Source organism: Protopterus annectens, chromosome 2.part1, assembly GCF_019279795.1.
Source record: "Protopterus annectens isolate FY-2018-M chromosome 2.part1, PAN1.0, whole genome shotgun sequence".
In the NCBI taxonomy this organism is placed as follows: Eukaryota; Metazoa; Chordata; order Ceratodontiformes; family Protopteridae; genus Protopterus; species Protopterus annectens.
Window position 1 is genome coordinate 1,540,695,813 of NC_056729.1, and position 25,541 is coordinate 1,540,721,353.

General features: G+C 38.0%; 1 protein-coding gene across 1 annotated transcript in view; it reads left to right on the forward strand.

Annotated features, from left to right (window-relative positions):
* Positions 1-25,541, forward strand: part of MORN1 (MORN repeat containing 1) — a 3,597,386-nt gene that overhangs the window by 983,721 nt on the left and 2,588,124 nt on the right. The window contains exon 7 of the mRNA XM_044063000.1: positions 25,181-25,277. Coding sequence (XP_043918935.1) covers positions 25,181-25,277 — 97 coding nt within the window. The remainder of the gene's footprint in view (positions 1-25,180; positions 25,278-25,541) is intronic.

Here is a 25,541-nt window from a genome sequence, read left to right on the forward strand (position 1 = left end):
ACATATGGGTTTACATCTAAGCTGGTGAGCTTTTCTATGATGCCCGAGTGGGGTATTGTGTCGAATGCTTTTGCTAGGTCAAGGTAGGCTGTGTGAACTGCCTTAACCTCATCAATGGCCTTAGTGACTGTTTAGATTGTTGACATAACTATAGAATGCCTTTTGGTTGTCTTTGGAATCTTTGACAATTTTGTTTTCATAGCTAGTTTTGGAAGATTTTATGAGGGATCTCAACTTTCTACTGAGGCTGGTGAGGGAGTTTTTTGAATCCTGGGATCTTCCTGTTTTCTGCAACACCTTCTTCCTTCTGTTGTATGGCTTGTTTATGGCAGGGGACCACCAGATTGGCTTCCTTTTTTTAGAGGAGAGCATCTTGGTTCTATTTGAGATGGCTCGGTCCATGCACGATTGAATGTGCTCGTACAGTGCCTTAGTGTAGGATTCAGCAGTTGAGCTTACAGTTCCCATCTGCATGGGTGTCATGAAGTTTGTTGCTTCTGACTTGAGAAGCATGAAGCTGGCTTTGGAGAAGTTTTTTACAGAGGTTTCCTTAAAGGGGGTGGGGGTGGGATGTGGATGTCAAGGGTGATTAGCTTATGGTCTGATCTTACCAACGAGGGGGTGACCACTGGTGTGGAGCATCAGTCTCCCATGTTGGTAATGAACAGGTCTAGAATATTGATACCCTAGTGGGACTATGAATTAGTTGGTCTAGGGCAATGCGAATTTATGTATTCCAAGAACCGTTGAGTAAGGGTGTTGGTACAGGAGTAGTTTTCCCAGTTAATGGCAGGGTAGTTGAAATCACCCAGTATTAGGGTGTTTGGTTGTATCTTAATATTTTGCATTATGTTTAGAAAGGTGTAGTGAGAATCCTGGGGCATGGTGGGGGACCTGCCGCAAGCTACAGTTTGGATTGCAGTCTTACCTAGCGTTAGTTGCACCTGGAGAATTTCAAATGCATTGAGTTGGGCACTCCTCCACCTTTAGTGTTTCGATCCTGGTTTGGTGGCTGAAAAGTGTGGTATGAGTTGTAGCCTGGTATTGCAGGGGTGCTCTCTGGAGCTTTGAACCAGGTCTCAGTTACTGCACAGATATCGATGTTCTCCATTTTTAGGAGAGCTTCGAGAGAGTGCATTTTAAGGTTAAGACTTTTAGCATTGAGTAGCATTGCCTTCAAATTTTGTTTGCATGTACCTGTTACGGTGGTAGTTTTGCCCTTTGAACCTTGCTTAAAAAAGGCACTATAGGGGTGGCAAGAGCCTTAGCCAGTAACTTGAATCCCAGGCGCGACAGGTGCAAACCATCTCTTGCAAGCATCATGATTTGTTGGTCATGTCATCCCAGGCATACATATACTGGATCCCTTTTGAATGACACCAGAAGCTTAGCCAATTATTGAAGTCAGTCATTTTGTCCTTATACTGTGGTATCATTCTGGGCAATGGCAGGATACTACTCAGGGCTAGAGTCATACATGCCTGGGCCACATGATCCGAGAGCTCTTCCTTGTCTCTTTTCATGTAGTCCAGGGTGGTATGTCTCAAGTCTTTCACTCCAACATGGACAATGACAGAGTCATATTTGTACTTGTGGAGTGATTTGAGTGCATGCGTTATGTGGTGGATCCTGGCACGCGACGGGCAACTAACTGTAATTTTCTCCTTGTTCAGCCTGGTGAGTGGGACATCAGTGTGCCTGACTATAGAGTCACCTATGACTAAAGTGTTGGGTACATTGTCTTGCCATAGGGGCTGCTGTTGGGTGACACACTGGTGTTGTGAGCTATTTGACACTTTGGTTGTGTTTGGGGGTGGTGTTTGTTTGTGTTCTCCTTATTTGTCCATCTATTCCTGTCTCATTTCCCTTTGGTATTCCTCCAGAGATTTGCATTCCCATAATCTATGCCTCCAAGTTGCTGCCTCTTTCTTGCAACTCCAGCACGCTCCATCTATTCCAGTAAGTATTTTAATTAATCTCATTGGATTGTAAAAATATTTATGTACACATTTCCATGTGAATATTCCAAATTTTTGGGGTTTTGTTATATACATTTGTATTTTTGCTATTTACTCTCACTATATTTCTAATATTGAGTCACCTAGTCATGTTTCCCGTCTTCTCCATTTCTGTTCTTTCTCGGTCTTTCCTCTTCTTTTCTACCTCCTTCTCACCCTTAACATTCCACCCATCTTTTCTTCTTTCATCTATTGTACTATTTATTTTTTGAATCATCTCTGGAGTTTGCATTACCTCATCCTATTCCCCTTTAATTTGTTGCCATTTATTTTTAAACCTAAATATTCCCATTCCAACAAACTTGGGTATGATACACATCTGTAACTAACTGACCTAAGTCCAGGTTCAGTGTCTTCCACTTTTATATTTACTCTTTGGCTTTTCATATATTTCCTAATATGTTTTCAGTTTTGACTCCTCTAGTGTGTTTCTGTTTACAACCCCCCCCTAGTGTTAATACCAACATGGCATTGAGCATTCTGTATCTGTCAATAAATGAACTCCAGAATAAGAACCCTGATTTTGCCCATGTAATTGCAGGTGATTTCAATCAAGCTGACATGAAATCCATATTACCCCATTACCATTGCCATGTGAACTTTGCAACAAGAGAGGTGAACACTCTGAATAAGGTGCACACAAATGTAAAACTGGCCTACAAAGCAGTACCTTATTCACATCTGGGGAACTCAAACCATCTGGCCAGCATGCTTCTTCCTGCATACACATCACTGCTGAAAAGAGGCAAACCTACAACCAAACAAATAAGGATAAGGCCTGAGGGAGCAGTCTTGGCACTACAGCACTGCTTTGAATGTAAGAACTGGTCAGTGTTTAGAGATGCAGCTGTAAAGAACCATCATATTGACCTGGAGGAGTATATGGAATATGTAATGGCCTATATCTCAAAATCTGTTGATGATGTAACAGTCATCAAATCTATCACCATGTATGCTAATCAGAAACCCTGTCTATCTGTTGAAGTATATGGGATCCTAAAGGCATGAAATGCTGCATTTAAATCAAAAGACAAGGATGCTGTAAGAGTGCCAGTGCAAATCTAAGTATATGTATAAAGGTATAAAACCGAGATATTGTAGTGGTTAGAGTCCTGGCTTTACATGCAGGTGTTCATGGTTTGAGTACCAAGACAGGCAGCTTATTAACCCTCTTCAAGAGAAATCTTGATGAATGGATGGGAAACAGAAAATTCACCCCAGGGATAACTCCAGTGGCTCTACTCGACAGACGCACTGGGAACTAAGGTCGGGTGGCACTATGCCAGGGTAATCCTATGGCTAGGCTTGTAAAGGCCCCAGGACTATTAACCTAGTACACACCTATGAACCTATGAAAGGAGGCTAGGAGGACCTACGGGCGTAAAATTCAGGGACACTTCTCTGACCATAGTGATTCCAGACATCTCTGGCAGGGCATTCAAGCCATAACCGACTACAGGCCTGTATCCTCCCCTGTGATGACAACACAGAATTTCTGAACAAACTAAGCACCTACTTCTGCAGATTTGATATGAACAACAACACTGTGCCAAATAAGCTCCCTGTCGAACAGGGTGAGGAGGTGCTATGTCTAAGAACATCTGATGTTCTGAAGACCCTGAGGGGAGTAAACCCAAGAAAAGCAGCTGGCCTGATAATATTATGGGAAGGGTTCTAAGAGACTGTGGTACCCAACTGCCCACTGTACAAACAGATATATTCAACACATCCCTTCAACTAGCCATTGTACGCAGTTGCTTCAAAAATACGACCATCATTCCCTTACACAAAAAATCCCAACTGACAAGGCTAAATGATTACCGGCCAGTTGCTCTTCTTTTATTTTCAGTAAAGCTCAGAAACATCTTGCACTGCTATGTATATCTGATCGACAATAAAGTTTACTTTGACTTTGACCTTTTCTCTGTCTCTTTATCCTCTCATTTTTGTTTATTACCATAATTTTAGCATTTTCCTTATTACCTGACATCCTCCCAAATTCCTTTAACAGATCCCATAACTTCTTTAAATGATCTCTATGTCTAGTTATAGAGAGGAGTACATTGTCTGCATATAGTGATATTTTATCTCATTCTCATCCCACTAATATGCCCTCATATGACTTCTTCTTACTGTTTTAGCGGGTCTATATTATAAGATCGACATTTGAAAACATCGAACAACATATAGTCGACACCATATGGTCGATATCTTCAAACATCGACCTTATAAAAAGACAAAAAAAAAAAAAAAAAAAGCACCCTAACGGGTTTAAGCAGGGGGGCAAACCCCCTGCACACTCCACACCACCGCTACTTCATTATACCAACTCTGAGACCACACTACATTATAGTAAATGGAAATCTCCCCTTATGGAGATTTCCATTTACACGCTCGAGATTCTTAGCGTTCGATATTCTCGCGTCGACAATGTCAGATTCAACATTGTTGGCTTTCAAGAATATAATATAGACCCATTTTAGCAGGGGTTCAATGTGTAGAGGGACTGGGTGGGGTGAGGGCATCCCCCACCTTGTTTCTCTGTAATTTTATTGTTATTTGATAACTTTGCCCTTATTTTTAGTATTGCCTGTACTCCTCATACTTTTTGCATTACTACTTCTTGCTATCTCAAGTAGGTGTTTCTATCCTATCCTATTAAAAGCCTGTTCTGCATCTAAGGATATTAGCTTTGTCCATAGACTTTATGTCCTGCATTTGAATTCTCAACTTTAATTCCAACTCTGTTTCCCTTCTCACCTGCCTTTGTTCTCTTCTCTCTTTCTGCAGTTGTGCCAATTCTTTTTTTCAAGCTCTTCTTATTCTGCTGGCTTACACTTTCAGTTTTTCCTTGTTGACATACTATTTCATTTAGAATTACCCTCTTTATTTTTCAGACTCTTCTGTTCTGAATTTATTCTTTTCTAGTAATTGTCATAATTATTTTTTCCCACTTCATATCATCCTCCCTACCCATTACATATGTTGGCATTCTCCAATGTCTTTCTAGATTCCATTCTCTTTCCTCCCACTTACACCTATTACTGCTTGATCAGATAAAGCAACTGGATCCATTTCTATTTCCCTTACCCAGCTGATATGCTTTTTTGTAATATAACCTCAATTGATTCTTGACCACATCTTATAAGTGGCATAGTAGTATGTGTATTCCACTTCTATCTATGTCCCTGTATCAATATCCTTTCTATCTGTCTATCTTACTGATCTTATAAAATTCATCATAAATATACCTTCCTTTGTCAATTTTCTCACTCTCTGGCTTCCTTCTATTTCATTTCTCTTTACTATTGCTTTCCATTCCCCCATTGTTATTGCCATCCCTTCTTGAAGTTGAATTCCAGTATTCCTCTCACTTCCTTTATTTTTTTATTGGGTGGAATGTACACAGTAATAATTGTGATTTTTTTTTCCATTTCTACCAAGAAGCATTTGCTGCTACATCATATCCTCATTGCCTTAGACTTGTATGTTCCTGTTTATTAAGGTGGGTCTCTTGTAGTGTTTGTATTTCTTCCTTTGATTTTCTCAGGTGTGTCAATATTCCCTCCCTTTTGATCTGTTTCTTAAGCCATTAATATCCCAGTTTTTAATTTCAAATTTGAACTCTCACATTTTTTTATTTTGGGTGTACCTTCCCTTTCAGTTTTTCCTTCTCTTCTTTTTTTCTCCATTTTTCTTTCGGAGCTTATCTGTCTTTCTGTCTGCTGTTTTCTTATTGACAGTGATAATTCTTCCATTCCCCCCCACAACATTTATCAAAAACTCTTTGAGAACTCTTCATCTCTCGCTATCTCTCTCTCTGTATGTATGTATGTATATATATATATATATATATATATATATATATATATATATATATATATATGGATCCCTATCACATGGTCAATAGGCCAAATGATCGACTTTCATTTGGTCGACAAGCAGTTTTATGTGGGGGGCTTGGCCCCCCCCCCCCAAACTATATATATATCAACTCCAGGGTTGCACAACATTGGGGAGGGGGGCAAATCTGCCTGTCAACCAAATGACTTGTCGACCATCTCAGGTAGACCTATATATATATATATATATATATATATATATATGTATTTGCAAATAAATTTCCATGCTAATGAGTTATTTCCTTTCTTTTAGGTAGGCTGTGTGTCTTGACCCTTTCCCTGCCATAGCCATGACATGCCTTAGCTTCTAGGTTACATCCACAAAGTCTGGGCATGTTTTGATCCTTATTTGCTTCTTCCTGTTAACCCCTACTTTTCACTACTCTAGGGACCATGTTCATTTAGGTACTCTTTTGTAGATAATAAGTGTATTACTGACTTTACCTCACTCTGTTCCTGTTTAACCTCAATTTGGCTGTGTTACCACACAAGTGTACACGTGGTAGTCCCTTCTATCTTCTTTTCTACCTCCTTCTGAATTGTATGCAGTGTAGATTTATTAGGGAAGTATCCAACATTTTATCTGGGCTCTTTAATATGTTAAAGCTCCCTAGCATTCTCACTTTTAATTGTGCCTTTAATCTTTGTTTCTTAAATTATTCCATTGTCTCATACTTTTTCCGTTTCCCTTCTTCACCATACCCCTGATGTTTACTCTTATTTAAGCATGCCTCATTTCTCCCTTTTCCCTTATTGTTGATATTAACGTTTCATCTTCTGTTTATGTCACTTTGCTAGTGAGGTACACACATGAATCTACTGAATATCAAACCTTCTGCCTCTTATATACTCTATGAAGTGTATATTTTATATGAGTTTTACTAATCAATTTTGGTGAAAGTACTTGATGTCAATAATACAAGGTATTAAGAGAGTACAGAGTGAGTTCAGTGAGCTGTTTACTAAATTTTTCCAGTATCACCAGATTTTCATTTTCCTTCTTCCCCTTACCCCTGATGCATATGCATACTTATACATACCTCTTTCACTTGTTATTCTCATTAACTTCATATATTATAGTTACTTTATTTTGCCCATTAGGCACATGCATTTATTTGTTAATCATCATTTCTTTTTTCCAGCTTATATATTTATCTGTTAAATCCCTTTTACTGGTAACTTCCACCAGCAATATTTTATTTTTTTTCTTAATACAGTTAATTAAAAAGTTATGAAAGGAGTTAAGTAATCTATTTTCTTTTAATCATGTTAAATTTGTGTCATAACATAAACCTTTTTTATCCAGCTCTTGGCTTGTGTCTTACTGCTAATCATTTTTGCCTACCCAGTCTTTAAGTATTGCCCTCTTTTCTTCTTTCGTTTGTGATGTCTGTTCTCTTTGTTTTGCCTATGGGCTTCCCTTATAATGTCCACATTTTGCCATTGTATATGTTGATTTCAAAATAGCAGGAAGTGGCCCAATTCTCTGTTTGGATCCCTGGTATCTTCCTCATCTGTAGCTGCCTGGTTTGGTATGTCTTGCTCCTTGACATTATTGTTTCTGGATCACTGGTTTCCTTATAAATTCAAGTGCCTTCTTTGGGTCGTTAAACATCTTCACTGTCCTTTGTGTATATATTGTTAGGTTCACAGGATATATCATCCTCCACTAATAAGCAAATAAATGAATACAAAAAACTATACTATAATAACTTTCAGAATAATACTAAACACAACCCTAAAAATTTTGGACATCCATTAAAGAAATCTTACATCCTGGAAAAAATGCAACCCAAAACCCTCTTCCGATAACTCTCTCCCCTTATGGATAGTATAGCATATTTAACCAAGGATTCCTCAATATCTAATCCCAACCCTCCCCAACAGCCACATATGACTGCATCTACTTTTGCCTTCAAACCTGTGCCCACATCCTATACAAAACTACACTTAACCTTAAACCATGCTTTTCTTCAGCTGATGACCTTCCAAATGAGTACCTAAAAATGGCAGCCAATAGCATTGCCTATCCCATCTAAATCCTTATAAATAGGTTAGTCCAGGAATCCCATGTTCCCTCTCTCTCTCTCTGGAAAAGGTCACACATTATCCCTCTTGCATGAAGGAGAAAATTCAACAGACATTAATAATTTTAGACTTATAGCAAGCTCATCTCCCCTCACCAAAATACTTGAAAATTTTTTTCCGAAACAATTGCGACCCTATTTCCTGGAAGAAGAACTCCTATACCCTACACAACATGGCTTCCTTCCTTCCCATAGTACTAGTACTGCCCTTATAACCTATATAGATACTGTCAATAAAGCTAGAGATGGGAAACTAGTCTCTTCATTATTTCTAGAATTATCTAAAGCCTTTGACACAGTTTATTACACCAAACATCAACATCAAATGCTCTCACTAGGTCTCTCTCACCTCACCCTTCTGTGCTTCAAAAGCTACCTGTTGAATAGGTATCGGTCAGTAAAATGGCATTCCACACTTTCTCCTTACCTCCCAGTCACCACCAGTGTACTGCAAGGCTATATCCTTGGTCCCCTCCTCTTTAACATTTTCACCAACACCGTCTGTATTTCCACACAACAGGCCACCCTAATACAATGTGCAGATGATTCCACTCTCATTTGCACAAACAACATGGTACACCTCAAACAAATTACTCAGGAAACTTTAACAGCCACTGAAACATGACTTCGTAACTTACAACCCATGCTCAACCCAAAAAGGATGACTACTTTTTTTCTCCAAATCCCTCTCATGAAAAAAAACTAAATTTAAAGTCCTCTGTCTTGATAATGCGATCATTGAAGTTACTTCTTATAGCAAATTATTAGGGGTGCTAGTGGATGATAAGCTTACATTCAATCTGCATATACAAAATTGCATAAGAAAAGGTCATCAAAAGCTGATGATGCTCTATAGAGCCAAAAACGTTCTCACTAACTCTACTAACACTACACTTGCCACTACTTATCTCCTCCCCGCTCTTTATATGGTGCTCCCATCCTTATTAACCTCTAGGCTTTGCAAAAATTAAATGCTGAATAATGCTATAACAAAGTTGCTAAATTTGCAACAGATACCCCTTTCAGGACCCACCACTGAATAGCACCGAAAAGCCTAAATTGGTTAGAAATGCCACATCAGCTAACATCTGCTCACCTTCTTAGCACCTATAAAATTATCCAGCATCCATCTGCCTGTCCAGCACTAAAAACATTCTATACAATTACATTGCCAGTTGGTCATTGCGATCCAGTGACCAAAAACTCCTGTCTGTGTACAACCTAGCAAATCTGCTGGGCATTGTCTGTACTCATACAAGGTTGCTAAGTCATGGAACTCATCATCTGTAACCATCAGGTCTACACCCTCCCTCCCATCTTTCAAAACCACTCTGAAGGACTTCCTAGCTAAAATCTGGTTCTGTTCTTGCTCAAAACCAGGATGACCTATATCCCTAAATGTGAATAAATACATTTTCATTCCTTATACCTCCTTACTCTCCCTTCTTCACTTATTTCCTTACTGCTATTTACTTCTCTTCCCTGACTTTTTCTCTAAATATACCATAAGCCTGTTCATAGGTTGGTACTAGGCTATCAGCCCTAGGGCCTATACAAGCCTAGCCATAACAATTCCCTGGCTATTTCTTCCCACACTATTTACTTCCCTGGACCCCTGTCTAGCAGGGTGACTGACCTGATCCCCGGGGTGAATTTCCTTTCTCCCATCCAATCGTATAGGTTCATAGGTTGGTACTAGGCTATCAGCCCTAGGGCAATTCCTATTTGTATTAGACTAACTTACCTTTAACTTCTCTACAAACTGTCTAAAATTTCTCTAAATATTAAATGATTTTCGTATACCTTGTATAGATTCTTAACACAAGTTTTTATATTCTGTTTATTTATTTATTTTATTTTACATTTGTTGACCGGGATAGTCTGACTGGATTCATGCCCATTTTCAGCGGAGGCCCGGGGAGAAAAGCTCCAGGCTATACAGAGTAAACAAAGTAATAAAGACAATATAACAGAGAAAAAAATTCACAAACGCAATGCAGACAAATACAGACATAATATTACAGTAAATACTTTGACAAGCAAAAATAGACAAGTTCTCAACACTAGTTAGCACTAGTTACAGTCAGGAGGAAAAAAAAACAAGTTAATAGTGACAGATATTACATTTTTATGTACATTCATGAATTCTGGTTAGCCAGGCTTGTTAGAGTGGCAGAGCCAGTTTAGTACCAGATTTTGTTTGAGTTTGGTCTTAAATTGACTTAGGGAGGAGAGCATAGTAATGTCAGCTAGATGTAGATTCCAGGCTCTACCTGCAGAGTTTGCAAAGAAAGCTTCCCCTGCTGTATTGTTGGTTTTGACTGTATGAATTAGAAGTTTGTTCGAGGATCTAAGCAGTCTCTGATTGTTTTGGGAGGTGATAATATTTCTAAGAGCTGGTGTATTGTCTGGATTATAGAGAATTCTGTTAGCTATGATCAGAAGGTTATATTGTATGAGACTGGGAAATTCTAGCCACCCAAGCTGTTTGAGGTTGATGCAGTGGTGGGTTCTGCATGGCAGGCCAGTGGCAAACCTGGCAATGTGATTGTAACAGGTAGACAGTCTAATATCGACTTGTTTAGGTTAGACAGAAGGGAGGAAGCATATATAAGTGTTGAAATTAGGTGAGAGAGGGCAATGCCAATCCTTGCTGGAGGGATTAGAAAGGCTTTTATTCTATACAATGATCCAAGTTTTTTATTGATGTTCTTTATTAATTAATTGACATGAAGTTCAAATTTTAGGTCATTGTCAATAATGACACCGAGCAGTTTTGTAGAGGGGTCTGGGGAGATAACGTACCATCTTTTGTATTTATGGTGAAGGAGAAAGTTGCAGACCTTTGAGTAGGTGAGAATAACAACATTTTAGTTTTTTTGGTTTAATTATTTATTGTTATAATTATTTAAACTGCAGATGTTTTTGTTTTATTTTTAAAGATTGTACAATTATTGTTTTTAAATGTTTTGTAATAATTTGGAGCATTTCACTCCAGGCCTCCACTGAAAATGGACTTGTACCCAATTGGACTTTCCTATTAATCAAATGTCAATAAATAAATAAATGAATTTGAAGCACTGATCCATACAAGCTGCCATAATGGGAATGAATGCATTCCTATTTTGTCTTGTTTTAAAAGATATTAAGTCCACATATATTCTGTCTTCCACAATTTGCAGTCTTTTACCAGATCTCCACAGTTCTTGCAGTATCTTTTCTTGAAGTTAGAAAGTCTGTAGTCTAATGATTATTGGCCTAGGCCTTTTTATTTTGTCCTGCTGCCCTGGGTGACATGCAGTCCTGTGAGTGAACATCATTATTTCCTTCTCCCGTATCCTTGTCCATTTTCTCAGAAGTTCATTTACTACTTTCTCACAATCTAATCTTTCCATTTTCTGTGGGACCCTGATGAGTTTGATGTTTTTTTTCTCACTCAGTCATCTGAGTTCATCTGCCTTGTTTCTAGGCAGTCTAACCTTGCTTCAGCGGATATGACCTTTGCTTTCAGTACCTGATTCTGTGCAAGTATCTCCTGCAATACTGTTGTGTGTTCATTAAGTCCTTCTGTTATGTTGCCCAGCTTCTTATCTTGTGCATTAAAACTGTCCATCAAAGATGTTTTGATACCTTTCAGTTCTAGCCATATGACTTCCAACGTTATTGTTCCTTGCATAAGTGTCTGCCACAGGCTTTCCCATTTTCTGAGTCATTTCTTTGCCTTCCATCTTTTTCCCATTCCTTGCCTTGTGATTCATTCACACTTCCTGTTTCCTCTGTTAATAACTCTTTAACTTTAAAGTGGAAGTTTAACTAATATTCTTCTTTTCTGCTCAGAGTTCAATGGATTAGGCTGGTTTCATGGCAATGTCAAATGATTACGATTTTAAGATCTTGCAAGAATTATAATGAAAACTCTTGTCAGCCAGTATAATATGTAATAGACTGGTAAAGTATGAATAGCCATCCAAGCTGTAGAAAGGTGAGAAAGAATATTGGTTATTAGCTTGAGACATAGGGTACATCAAGTATGAATAAGATAAGTAGAATATAATCGGTACTGGGCAAACAAATTATAATATCATCCAGAGGTGAGTAGTATTTGCACTGTATACAAAGTGAATTCTACTAAAATTTGTAGAGATTACACATTTTAGTGCCTGGTGTTTGTCTGTGAGGGAGCAGGCATTGATGTGATAGCATTTACATTTGGTTTATTTGCACAGTTAGGACTTTAGCTCTGAGTGGAATTTGTTAAAGAGGGTAGTTGTTCTCACTCTTTGGTTAGCAGAGTGTGTTGTACGTTAAAATGATTCCCTTTGTCCTATATTTATTGGAACTCTGCAGTAGTTTAGCACACTGACATTACATGTTACATATGGATCTATATTATTTCATCGAAACTCCAGTTCCATGAGCACCTATTTATCGACCCTTATTCAGCGAACTACCCTTTTACTGAATGCAAAATCAGTGAATGTTTTCCCAGGTAACTAATTTAGTGGCCGACATACCAAGCGATATACACTGCAGTATAACAAACCCACCAAAGTGAGGGGGCTACACCCCACACACCTTCATTGTGGGGAGCTATGACCTCCACTTATATATATCAACTCCGAGATCACACTACAGTGGAGAAAAGGGCAAATTTCCACATGTTGGCCAACTAACTCATTGCCTGGGAGAAAGATTTTGCTGATCTGAATGCTTGATAAAAGGACATTCACTGAATTGGGGCCAATGAATAGGTATCCACAGAACTGGAGTTTCAATGAACTAATATAGACCAGTTACATACATGCATATTAACCAGAACTGTCTTTCTGGAACAGTGTCATACTGTAGCATTTTATTTCCTTTCTTATAAAATTTTAATGTTTTGAATATACTGCACTATATATATATATATATATATATATATATATATATATATATATATATATTCTATCATATGCTTATTTACTTAAATTTACACACACACACATTCCCCCCATCTGACAATAAAATTATGCATCGAGAGGGGGATATAGAAACTTAAATGTGTGGAGATTTTGTGTGTGTGTTTATCCATATATATTTCGTATTTTCAGATGTCATTTTTTTCGAATGGCATTTGTTGACTTACATTCAGTTGAATGTGCATTGATATCTGTGGAAAAGGGAACTTCTTTTTTTCTGCACTGTTGTGCATTCTCAGAGTTGGTATATTTAATTAGCAGGTGGTGTGGTAGGCTCATGGCACTGGGACTTGTGTGCAAAAATATTTTTTTTTGTTGTTTTCTTTCAGTTTAATTTTGCATGTGCCATTGTTGTTGCTCGGAGCATGTGCAGTAGTGTGTCAACATTCACATTGTCAATGTTTTGTGGTAAATGCTTTGATATTCGATGTTTGGGTTTTTCATCTACATTTGGTACAACTATACATTTAAAGTCATGTGACAAGAGCTTTGCTCACATTATCACTCTTTAAGTGTTTTTCCCTCTAGGTTTATAAAATTGACATTTTCTTCTCAGAATTTTGTGAACTTGCTACCTTATTTGTAAGAAAGAGAGCAATGTACTTACAGTGGATATAAAAAGTGTACACACCCCTGTTAAAATGCCTGGTTCTTGTGATATAAAAAAATGAGACCAAAGTAAATCATTGCAAAACTTTTCCCACCTTTAATGTCACCTATAATCTGTACAATTCAATTGAAAAACAAACAAATCTGTTAGAGGAAAAATCTAAAAATGAAAAACGTACAATAATCTGGTTGCATAAGTGTGCACATCCTTAAACTAATATTTTGTTGAAGCACCTTTTGATATAATTACAGCATTTAGTCTTCTTGGTTAGGAGTCTTATCAGCATGGCACATCTTGACTTCCTTGCAAAAGTGCTCCAGATCTGTCAGATTGTGAGGGCATCTCTTATGCACAGCCCTCTTCAGGTCACCCCACAGATTTTTTATTGGATTTAGGTTTGAGCTCTGGTGAAGCCATTCTTTTGTTGATTTGGATGTATGCTTGGTGTCATTGTTATGTCAAAAGGTGAAATTCCTCTTCATTTTCAGCTTTCCAGCAGATGCCTGAAGGTTTTGGGCCAAAAGTGACTGGTATTTGGAACTGTTCAGAATTCCCTCCACCTTGACTAAAGCCCCAGCTCCAGCTGAAAAAAGCAACCCCAAAGCACGATACTGCCACCACCATGCTTTACCCTGGGGATGGTGTTCTTTTGGTGATGCGAAGTGTTGTTTTTGCGCCACGCGTACCTTTTGGAATTGTGGTCAAAAAGTTCAACCTTGGTCTCATCAGACCATAACACATTTTTCCACATGTTTTTGGGAGACGTGATGTATGGTTTTGCAAATTTTAGATGAACCTGGATGTTTTTCTGTGTAAGAAAAGGCTTCTGTCTTGCAACCCTACCCCATAGTCCAGACATATGGAGAATACGGGAGATTGTTGTCACATGTAGTACACTCCCAGTACTTGTCATAAATTCTTGCAGCTCCTTCAGTGTTGCTGTAGGTCTCTTGGCAGCCTCCCTGACCAGATTTTGCTTTGTCTTTTCATCAATTTTGGAGGGACATCCAGCTATTTGCAACGTCACTGTTGTCCCATATTTTCTTCACTTTTTGATGACCGTCTTCACTGTGTTCCATGGTATATCCAATGCTGTGGAAATTTTTTTGTACCCTTCTCCTGACTGACACCTTTCAACAATGAGATCCCTTTGATGCTTTGTAATCTCTCTGTGAACCATGGCTTTTGCTGTAGCAGGCAACTGAGTAAATGTCAGGAAAATCCTACTAGGACTGCTGAACTTTGTTTGGGGTTAATCAGAGTCTCTTTAATTGATGGCAAGTGTGTACCCAAGAAAACTGACTGCTGTAATTAAATCAAAACGGGCTTCAACAAATTATTAGTTTAAAGGTGTGCACACTTATGCAACCAGCTTGTTGAACATTTTTTTTTTTTTTATATTTTTTCCCCCGAACAGATTTGTTTGTTTTTCAATTGAATTGTACAGGTTATAGGTCACATTAAAGGTGGGAAAAGTTTTAAAATGATTTATTGGGATCTCATTTTTTATATCACAAAACTGGCATTTTAACAGGGGTGTGTACACTTTTTATATCCACTGTATATAGCATGAAGGATGATTTTGTGTTTTCAGTACAAATTACCATTTCAGCAAAGAATAAACATTTTCCTTACATGTGCTTAAGAGATTTGATCATTGAAGTACAGTGAAATCCTGGAACAGATTTCTGAAAGAACGCTTCAAGTGTTTAAACAAATTACAGACATACATACTTACACACAAATAGAGAGAATGCCCTCTGCACTTAAGCACTGTTTTGATTCATGGAAGCAAAAGGGATAGTATTGGCTCTAATCTGGGATGTGAAGCTACTATCTTATGCACTTCAGTAGTACCTCTCAGCTGCCCTGATTTTCAGGGACGTCCCTGATTTTAACTCAAGTTTTAGGTCTGTCCTTCTTAATCCCTTTTAAAACTGATGACTGTTGGAGAAAAGGTGGTGAACTGAACTTAAAAAATAATGATAGTAATTAGTTATAGACTTCTTTTAGTTCAGAAAATGTATATTAATTCACATTCTCTTATTCTGTCAATGTTTCAAGTTAAATAGTGATAATATTTTCAAAGTGTCACTGATTGTCCCTGATTATTTCTGAATTTTTCCCTGATTCTGTTGTGATTTATCCCTGATTGGTTGAGAACTAGACTGTGTTATATAATCACTAAATGTGCTGCAAATTTCCAGATGTTTTGGGAATGTTTTTACATTCAAATCTGGTTGCAGAGTACAAGTCGGGTAGGTTTTGAGAAAGCCCAGCAAAATAGATTAGCAACATTAACAAGTAGAAAAAGTTTAAAGCTAACAGTACAGTGCAAAGGCCAATGAAAAGTTAGCACTGCTATGTAACTTCTAGCAATAGAAACCAGACAACCCTAGTAGAAGCCCTTACTCTCGCAAGGTCAGAGTCATTTAGACCAGTTTCTGATGCAAAATTGTAACAGCTATAAAAAGAACCTTTAAATCAGCAGTAGCATAATATATTGTAAAAAAACAAGGGCTGAAACATTTATTTCCCAGGTGTTGTGTAACCGTTATTCTGTCAGATCTAGTAGCAGACAGGTTGGCCCTGTCAAACCATAGCATAATAAGAGAGGCAGTATTATCAAACACAAAAAAACTTTAAAACAGACCACAGAGAGGGCCTATGAAAAGTCAGCACTGCTATGTTAACCACTTGTAGTACAAGACAGAAAGAGCAGAAGCTTCTACTCTCACTGAAAAGAAGTGCAAGAGCAAGACCAGTTTCAGATGCAAAGTTGCCACAGGACAAAAGAAAGCCTTAAATCATTCCCACTGCATTCTGTTGTATAGAATAACTACAGAAGAATTTATTTTCCAGATGTTGCGGGACTGATTTTTCAGTCAAATCCAGTAACAAAAATTCAAGGTAGGATTGGTCATATTGAATCTCATCACAACGGAGGCCAACATTTCCAGCACAATACTTCACTGACTGCAGTTATGATGTGGACGGGACCCATTTGGAGCTGTAACATTTGCATTGCACTTTGAAGCAATGGAGAAGCAACATACTTTTTATAGAAAAAAAGGGAAATACCTGGGCTGTGTTTCTCGTACTGGAGCTGTGATGGGTGTGTGGGGGTTGCAGATACTACTAAAACTGTGACATTGCACTTTATAGCAATAAAGAATTAACATAAATTGTTAACACACACACACACACACACACACACACACACACACACACACACACACACACACACACACACAGCAATAAAGAATTAACATAAATTGTTAACACAAACACACACACACGTGCACACACACACACACACACACACACACACACACACACACACACACACACACACACACAGCAATAAAGAATTAACATAAATTGTTAACACACACACACACACACACACACACACACACAAACACGCACTGTTAGCAACATAATACCACTGGTGTTGTCCTGTGATGACATAAAGCAAGCTTCTGTATTTTAAAATGCTTGCCTACAGAATCTCCCATAACCTTTAACTGATGAACAGAGGAAAATTGATTTGACACATATGGTAAACAAAGTCACGCTGACCACAGTTCTCATACTTTCATCTCTAAAATGTAGAACAGTACCTCTCACAACCTGGAACAAATGAGCAAAATGTGAAACACTTATGAACAGCTTCCACTAGGAAGCTCATAGCATGATTAATAATGGTTTCTTTACAGAAAGGTCTTGTGATCAAGTATTGTAATTCATTGTAATTTACCATGGATATTTAAAAAAAGTGGTTCTTAACAATGAGTATGCGACAGACCCTTTCAACATAAAACACTGCTGGACATAGCTCTCAACTTCTTTGTCACGAATTAGGGACAAAGCCAAATTTGTTGAAAGATAAAAAAACAAACAGGGCAATTTTTAAATATTAATCTAATTCTAGTAGAGCTACATCTTTTGCATCAGCATGCATTTTTGAAAGAATAAAAAGTACAAAACTCTAATGTCTATCATTACAGATTATCTGTAATCCAGGCAGGGTAAGTATATCAGGCAAAATCAAGGAGAGCTGTGCTATGGAATCTGGAATTTTTAGACTAAAACTAAGGAATGTCCAACATTAATGATATACAAGTGAAAGGTATGCCAATGACTAATACTATATTCGAGACTGAATCTGTCTCAAACAAAACAAAACAAAAAACTCTCTTCCAATCTGCTCTTCCACTCTGGTGACTATAGTGTTATGCCATTCATTCATTATTTCAGCAACACAGACAAGACTGTTTAAATGAATCTATACAGTTGCAGAATCGTGATCCTCAAGTATCATCAGTCCATTACGGTTACACTATTTATGCATTATCAGTGACAGCTTACACCTTGGGCAGATGCCCACTGCACCATGCTCTAGCAACGGTTGATGTGATGGATCTCACTCATCCGGAGGTATGTCACTTTAAAGTAAAATGTAAAAGAGAGCAAGCATACAATTAAAAAAATAAATAAAAAACTAGGGCAAGCAGCTCACTTGTTTGAAAGGAAGCAATGAAGAAACTTGAACAGTGCTAGGCAATTTATTTATTTATTTTATTTTATTTTATTTATTTATTTTACATTTGTTAACTGGGGGTGTCTGACTGAGCCGAAAAGGCCCTTTTTCAGCAGAGGCCCGGGGAGAAAAGCTTCACATAGAAAAAATACAGATACATTTAAATATTTAGACATGGTCAGTATACACACAAATTACAATAGACATGTTTTTACAGTGGTATGCAGCACATCAACAGTTACAGTGGAGAGAACAACAAGAAAATATTAACTTAAAAATAAAGGTAATTAATAGATTTGTGGTGTACAGCTGAAATTTGGAACATATGTAGAATACATACATAGTACACAGGCACAGTACATACATTGTAGATTAACCAATATTTGTGAGTAAAAGTGAAAATTATTATCAAGTATTCTAGGTTTAGTATGTGTACCTTATCCGCTTTCACTAGCCTGGGGAGCAATCATGGCACTGCCAACTTTGCTTTAGATATTGCCCAATGAGGATTTTAAAGGAGGCTTTGGATGATGTGTTTTGTATGCTAGTGAGGAGACAGTTCCATATTTTAGCCTCTGAACTACTATATAGTGTGTCTCCAAAGCTATTGTAGATGTTGGTGACTTCTAGTAGTAGTTTGCTTGATGATCTAAAAGGCCTTTTGGCTGAGTGATGTACTAGGTTTTTGAGGGCAGGACACTTATTGGGGAGGTAATAGATAGAATGACAGAGGCAGAGTTGATTGTAGGTTAGGAGGTTGGGCAGTTCAAGCCAGTGGAGCTGTCTCAAAGCAGTACAGTGATGAGTTCTATGCGAGCAGTTTGCAGCAAAGCGGGCAATCCTGTTATTGGAGGCTTCCATTTTGCTTAGTTCATTTTGTTGAGATTAGTCAGAATGGGAGATGCATAAAGTGGGTGGATAGAAGTTGGGAGCGAGCAATGGCTTCTCTTGTATTGTTGGTAAGAAATGGTTTGATACGGTAAAGTGATCCCAGTTTGGCATGTACTTTTTTAATAGTTAAGTTGAGATGACTATAAAATTTTATGTGGGAGTCTATGGTAGTTCCCAATAGCTTAGCCTGTGCATGAAATGACACTTTTTCTTGAGACTACCAGCCAAACCACACCATTTCTAAGAAGGGATTCTGCATTGTCGTTGCAAGTAAATCATGTCTAGGCTAGAACCATTCAGTTATGGGGAAGGATAAAGAAGAACATCCAACTCTGAAGAAATTATAATCTAAACTATGAAACTTTTTAAAGAAGGATAAAAAACAAAAAATGTCATATTCTGTACATTATCTATGCCATTATTTAAAGAGAAAGTTAGAAAATATCAAAGCATGCTATGTCCACGGTGTAGGTTGTAGTTCACACAAGTCAGGTCATCTAAATAGCTAGGAGGGTAATTTATGCGGAGTGCAGAATGGATTAACAGGACTTGGAGATGCTTTTTTTTATTATTTACTCTGCCGATCTACTCATGCACAATCCTGGAATTCTGCAACTATGATTACCCATCAGGAACTTCTATAGAAAATAGATAATGGCCTTTGAGTGACAGGACTGGCAGCATTGATGTGGCCCCTCCAAACCACCAAACCCTAGGCAGCTGCCTAGGGAGCCTTTTGCTCGATCCGGCTCTCAATAGTCTATACAGATTATTATAAGTGGCGATGGAACAACACATTTAAATGGACTATCTATATTTCACTGAGGGAGGAGATTAGATTAGGAAAACTGTATTGTCAGGGGCACAAATGATTTTTCTTTAATAAAATCAGCTGATATGTTTTTATTATTTAAAGTGAATGAATTTAAAACCTTTGCATTTTTCCCAACTGATAGTTCTTTTTAAATATGAAATGTGGACGTTTTCTTGCGCTAACCAACTCCTGGTCTTTGTCACTTATACCTTCTCTAGTTTTTTCATCAGTAATTTAGTTGTCTGATTTAAACATGGTTCTTTTGTGTGTGTCTCTATAAGGTAATAACAGTCTCCCAGGTGCCAGCATAGTATATCAGCTGCGGTGCTTTTATCCAGCAGCTTGCGTAGGTGACCTTTTTCCAGACTTGCTCTCTGCATGAGCAACAAAACACCATCTGGCCCATGAGTTCTGAAACTGTAGGTATTGCTTGGCTTGGTCATTTATTTGTGCTACTGTAACCCTTTCTATGTAGATAATAGTAGCATATGAATTAAAAGAATGAATTGAAACAAATTCAGTATAAGATATGCTGTATATTTTTGAAAGTGGTCTAATGCTGTCTTGGAAATAAAAGCATTGTATTAAAAGTAGTCATACCTCAGCAGTGGCAGCAATAAAGTGTTCATTTCTTACAGATGGAGTAGCATTGTTATCCCACCCAACAATTGTGTAGTACATTTACATGTGTGGGTTCTATTCCCATGCCAGGTAGATTTATTGCTGACACTGCAGTGCAGTATAAGGGGGTGCCATCTTTTAGATGAGATGTTAAACCAAGGCTCCATCTGCTTCAGTTGGTGGTAGCTCATGTTCATGTAAAAGATCCCATGGCACCTAAAGAAAAGTGTAGGAGGAAGTTCCCTGATGCCCTGGCCAAATTTCCCCTAGTAGTATAAATGCAACCTCGGGTCTTCCCTGAAAAAGGCTACTACCCAAGTGGGACTAACCCAGTCAACAAAAGAATAAATAAATAAATAACATGTCAATTTGCTATTCATCACTCTGTGCATGTCTAATGTTATTCTGTATTTGTGATACAACAGTGCTAATTCGGCACTCTGGAAGTATCAGAATGTAAATGTATCACAGAATGGACATTTAGACATGCTAAAAAACTGGAATACAATTTTACTCCAGGAGAGTTGTTTTAATCTTGATTCACTATGGCAATTTTACCAGAATGCATCTTTGTAGCAGGGGAAATGCTATACTTTTCTGTAGTACAATAGTAATTTTATAGAAGCATGGAAATGCCAGGTGAGGACTGTTGAGCCACTCTGTGTTCTCATATACTTAAATAACAAACACAGTAGACCACTAAACACAACCGATTTGAGTTCTTCTTCAACAACAAAAAAAAAAAAAACAGAGCAATTGATGTGATTAGTTTATTAATGACTATTAAGTGTTTGAGAAGGGAAGCACAGACTTTTATGTTTGTAGCATAAAGGTGAATATGGCTAGGAATCTTATGGTCTTACAAAGCTGGACTGGTTATAATCTTGTTTTAAATATATAAATTAATGGAGTGTGTAATTACAGTGTTTTTTTCTGGTGAAGTTCTCTGAATAAATGAAATGAAAGTGCTAAAATTGGTGGAGTCATGTTTGTTATTTTGGTTTATTTATTGTTGAGTTGGTCATTATTCTCATATATTTGCTTTTTTCTTCATTTGTTAATCTCAGCCAAATGAAATCTTGCTTTGCCCAAATGACTTTTCCCTCAGAGACTGGCTGTTGCTCTGAGTACCCTCACAATCTATGCTCTGTACCATCTATCACTAGTAGTTTCCTTTGAGAGTTGTCATTTTTTAGAGTGCAGTGTATTGTTTGACCTTAAGGATATGATTTAAAGCTGTGGGGATGTGAGAATGAGGGTGTGGAAGTTGGCATAATGGTTAAGGTGCTTACCTTATAAACATAAGGTGCAAAGTTTGATTCTCAGCTTCAAAAACTATGACTAGGCATAAAAAGGCCCCCCCTGACAGTCTGGCAAGGAGGATAGGGAAATTGGAATAATGGTTAAGGTGTTTACCTTATAAACACAAGGTGCAAGGTTTGATTTTCAGCTTTAGGGAGTATGACTAAGCTTAAAAAGGCCCCCCCGATGGTTTGGCAGGGAAGATGTGCACACTTATCCTGGGAGTGTGGGAGGGAGAAAGCATGCGTTTGTGGGCTTGCAAAGTGACTGGAGCTTCATGGTAGAGGGCAGAAAGCAAATTTCAAAGTGTATTCTGTACGGTGGGTAGGATGGCTTGCTAACATCAATTCCTGGTGGAAATGTGGAGTGGCGTGGCACTGTTTACTTACTGAATGACCCCCCCCCCCCCAGGATGTTACATTGACATATTTGGATTGGGAAAACTAAATAGGTTAAAAGTAGTCCCCCCACAGCAGCAAAATTGGTCTCAGGGTGCATTACAGTTGCACACTGACCTCAACCCTGTCAGAGAGAAAGAGAGGGTCGAGGGACTATTTACAGGGAAGTGATAGGTTGATAGGTAGACCTAGAGATGGATAGAGATACCAAGATGTATGCATACAGTCAGGACAGTTGGGAAGAATAAAGACTGTAAAAAATATATATATATATATATATATATATCTACCTTACATATATATATATATATATATATATATATATATATATATATATATATATATATATATATATATATATATATATATATATATATATATATATATATATATATATATATATATATATATATACATACATACATGGGTCTACTTTGTTTTATCGAATTTACACTTACCAAAACATCAAAAACATAAGACGACTACACTGAAAACTTATGAAACCGAAGCAATGAATCACCGATATTTTTTACAGGGAAACTAACCACTTGGCCACCAGGATACAAAAGAAAACCGGAAGCAAAGTAAACCCATGCAAATGGGAGGCTTCACCCCAACTACACCCCTCATGTGGGGGGCTGTCCACCCACATCTCCCTAACTAAGTATACCAACTCCGAGATTGCACTATACTGGGGAAATGGGCAAAGTTCACCCTCATGGGCCAAATGGTTAGATTCCCTGTCAAAAATATCAGTGATTTGTTGCTTCGGTTTATTAAGTTTTCAGTGGAGTCATCTCAAGTTTTTGACGTTTGGAAAACAGAAAGGAACAAATATATAAACAGGAGATAAGCCCAGGGCAAGAGCCAATTTCCAATACTACAACTGTGGAAGCTGTAGGAACTACCGTTAGGAAAATCTTGCAATTTTATTATAGGTGAGTTCCATTTCCGACAGAAGATTGGACTGGATATAAGTGAGAATAGGGGCGGCATACAGAAAGGTGGGGAGTAGGAATGCTTGTGCAAGAGAGGGCCTGGAGATATCTGTGAGGAATCTTTTATGACTATATAACAGGCCTAACATTTGATGCGCCTTTGTGATGTATTGCTAAATATGGAGATCGAACTTTAGTTGGTCATTGATAATAACTCCTAGCAATTTGGTGTGAGGTTCTACTGAGATGATGGTGTTGTTAAGGGAGCAGACAGTAAGCAAGACCCTGGATGATGGGAAATCTGTGCATACAGCCTACCTAGACTTAACCAAGGCTTTTGACACTATCCCCCACTCAGGCAGGGGCGGTGAAAGCCAACACATTCTGGCTAGGCTTATAAATGCCTTTGGGTAGATAGCCAAGTACCTACCTATGAACATAATCAGCACTTATATCATTAGATGGGTTGCTAACTGGCTCACTTATAGAAAACATATAGTCAAATAGGGGAATCCACCTCCAACAGCAGACCTGTAACCAGTGGTGTTCCACAGGGGTCAGTCCTGGGACCTCTACTGTTTGGAATCTATTACTCCAAAGTACAAGCAAACCTAAAGGTCTGTGGCTGACTGCAAACTGGGAGTGGTCATAGAATAACCAAATGATGTCAACATCCTACAAGAGGGTCTTACACAAACAAATGATTGGTGACAAAGTCATGGCCTTAAACTCAATGCAAAAAAATATATATATTGTCATTAATTTTGATAAGAGTGATGTTCCTGCTAACGACCACATCAATAGCAACACCCTAAGTACAAATTCAGTGGTGAGAGACCTGGGCACACAGATTGACAGCAACCTTACCTTTCATCACCATGTCTCTACAGTAGTAAAAAGAGCATTTTATGTTCCTTCTCATAAGTAAGGGCCTTGCCTCCAAAAAAAAAGAAGTTATAACCCCCCCGTACTCTTCTTCATCAGGCCAATAATTGAGTGCAACAACCCTTTTGGTATGTACCTTTCCAAGCACCTGCAGCAATTGGAGAGACCACATAGGTTCCTCACAAGGAAAATTCAAGGTCTTCAGCATCTGTCTTATGTGGATCATCTAAGATAACTGTGACTTTATTCTGTTCCATATAGATTACTCAGAGGTGATCTCTACCTTGCATATAAGACCATCTCTGACTCTGCTTTATTGGAAATGCTGTATATCTGCAAGTCAAATGGTACACAGTTTACTTGCTCTAAAAATCTTAACCAGGTATGTGACATTAATAAAATCTGCTGGAGGGAGAGATTTGTCTCCAAGAGATTACCACATCTTTGGAACAGACTCCTACTTCATTTCAAACAGAACACTTCATTGGCCCTCTGCAAATGCAGTTTAGGCTATTGGATGGGTAACCATAAATTAACCCCGGGGGTTCCAGCTCTGTCCCTCTTGGACAGGGGCAGTAGGTGCTAATCTTGGAAGTAAGGGTAGAACTTGGCTAGGTTTATAAGGGTCCTAGGCCATTAGCCTAGTAACTTCGTATGATCCTAGTCTTGTGGCTCCTACTACTATTTTAACTGTCTGCGTCTCTTTCTTCCATATTACTCTCATTTCTGCTTGCAAAATCTGGCATTATATGACATTGTGCCTCAGTACATAAGACAGTTGCTGGATAAAGCTATTTCAGTGATTAATGCTGCTTTTGTGAGAAAAAAAAGGAAAGGGACTAAATAAAGACTAATAGTGGCATCTACGTGAGTAATATGGACTGGAATATGTGTAGTGGAACATGGAAATAGGGTGTACAGACAAAATTGTTTTTGGAGATAAGGTATTAATACAGGAAAAAGGAATACTACTCTAAATAGTAAATACAAATTTCAAGGTAAAATCTTGTTAAAGATTGTTTGGTGTTATCTGTATGCTGAAGTTATATGTGCACTGAGCAGTAATAAAGGTCTCTGTTGCATACTAAGATAATAGTTCATTCTGCCTTTTGTTATTCCTTAGTCTTAGACAAATTATTGACTGAGGTACACATTGTAAAATGATATTTTCAGCTCAGCTGTTGAACTATTTTATTGTTTTACTTTACAGGGACAGTGGAGGAATGACCTGTTCAATGGTCAGGGCACAATGATTCATTGCTCTGGTGTCATCTATGAAGGTCTGTGGATCAGTGGAAAGCCTGCCAGTAAGTAACCTTCCTATTTTATTTGATTATTAGAGATGCTATGCAACACTACTATTTCTGCATTCACCAGTGTTGTATGTTTGCACGCCTGTTGTCTCCACACAACCCATTTCCTCAGTTATCCTGACAGAGTTCCTGTGGCAAGACCACACCACTATTGTCCACAGGCTTTGTGTTGCAGTTGGAGAGGTAGTATATGTCATTTATGTTCTGTAAACTAGGGCATGAGACATATAACAAATCCATGAAGATCCATTGCGAAAT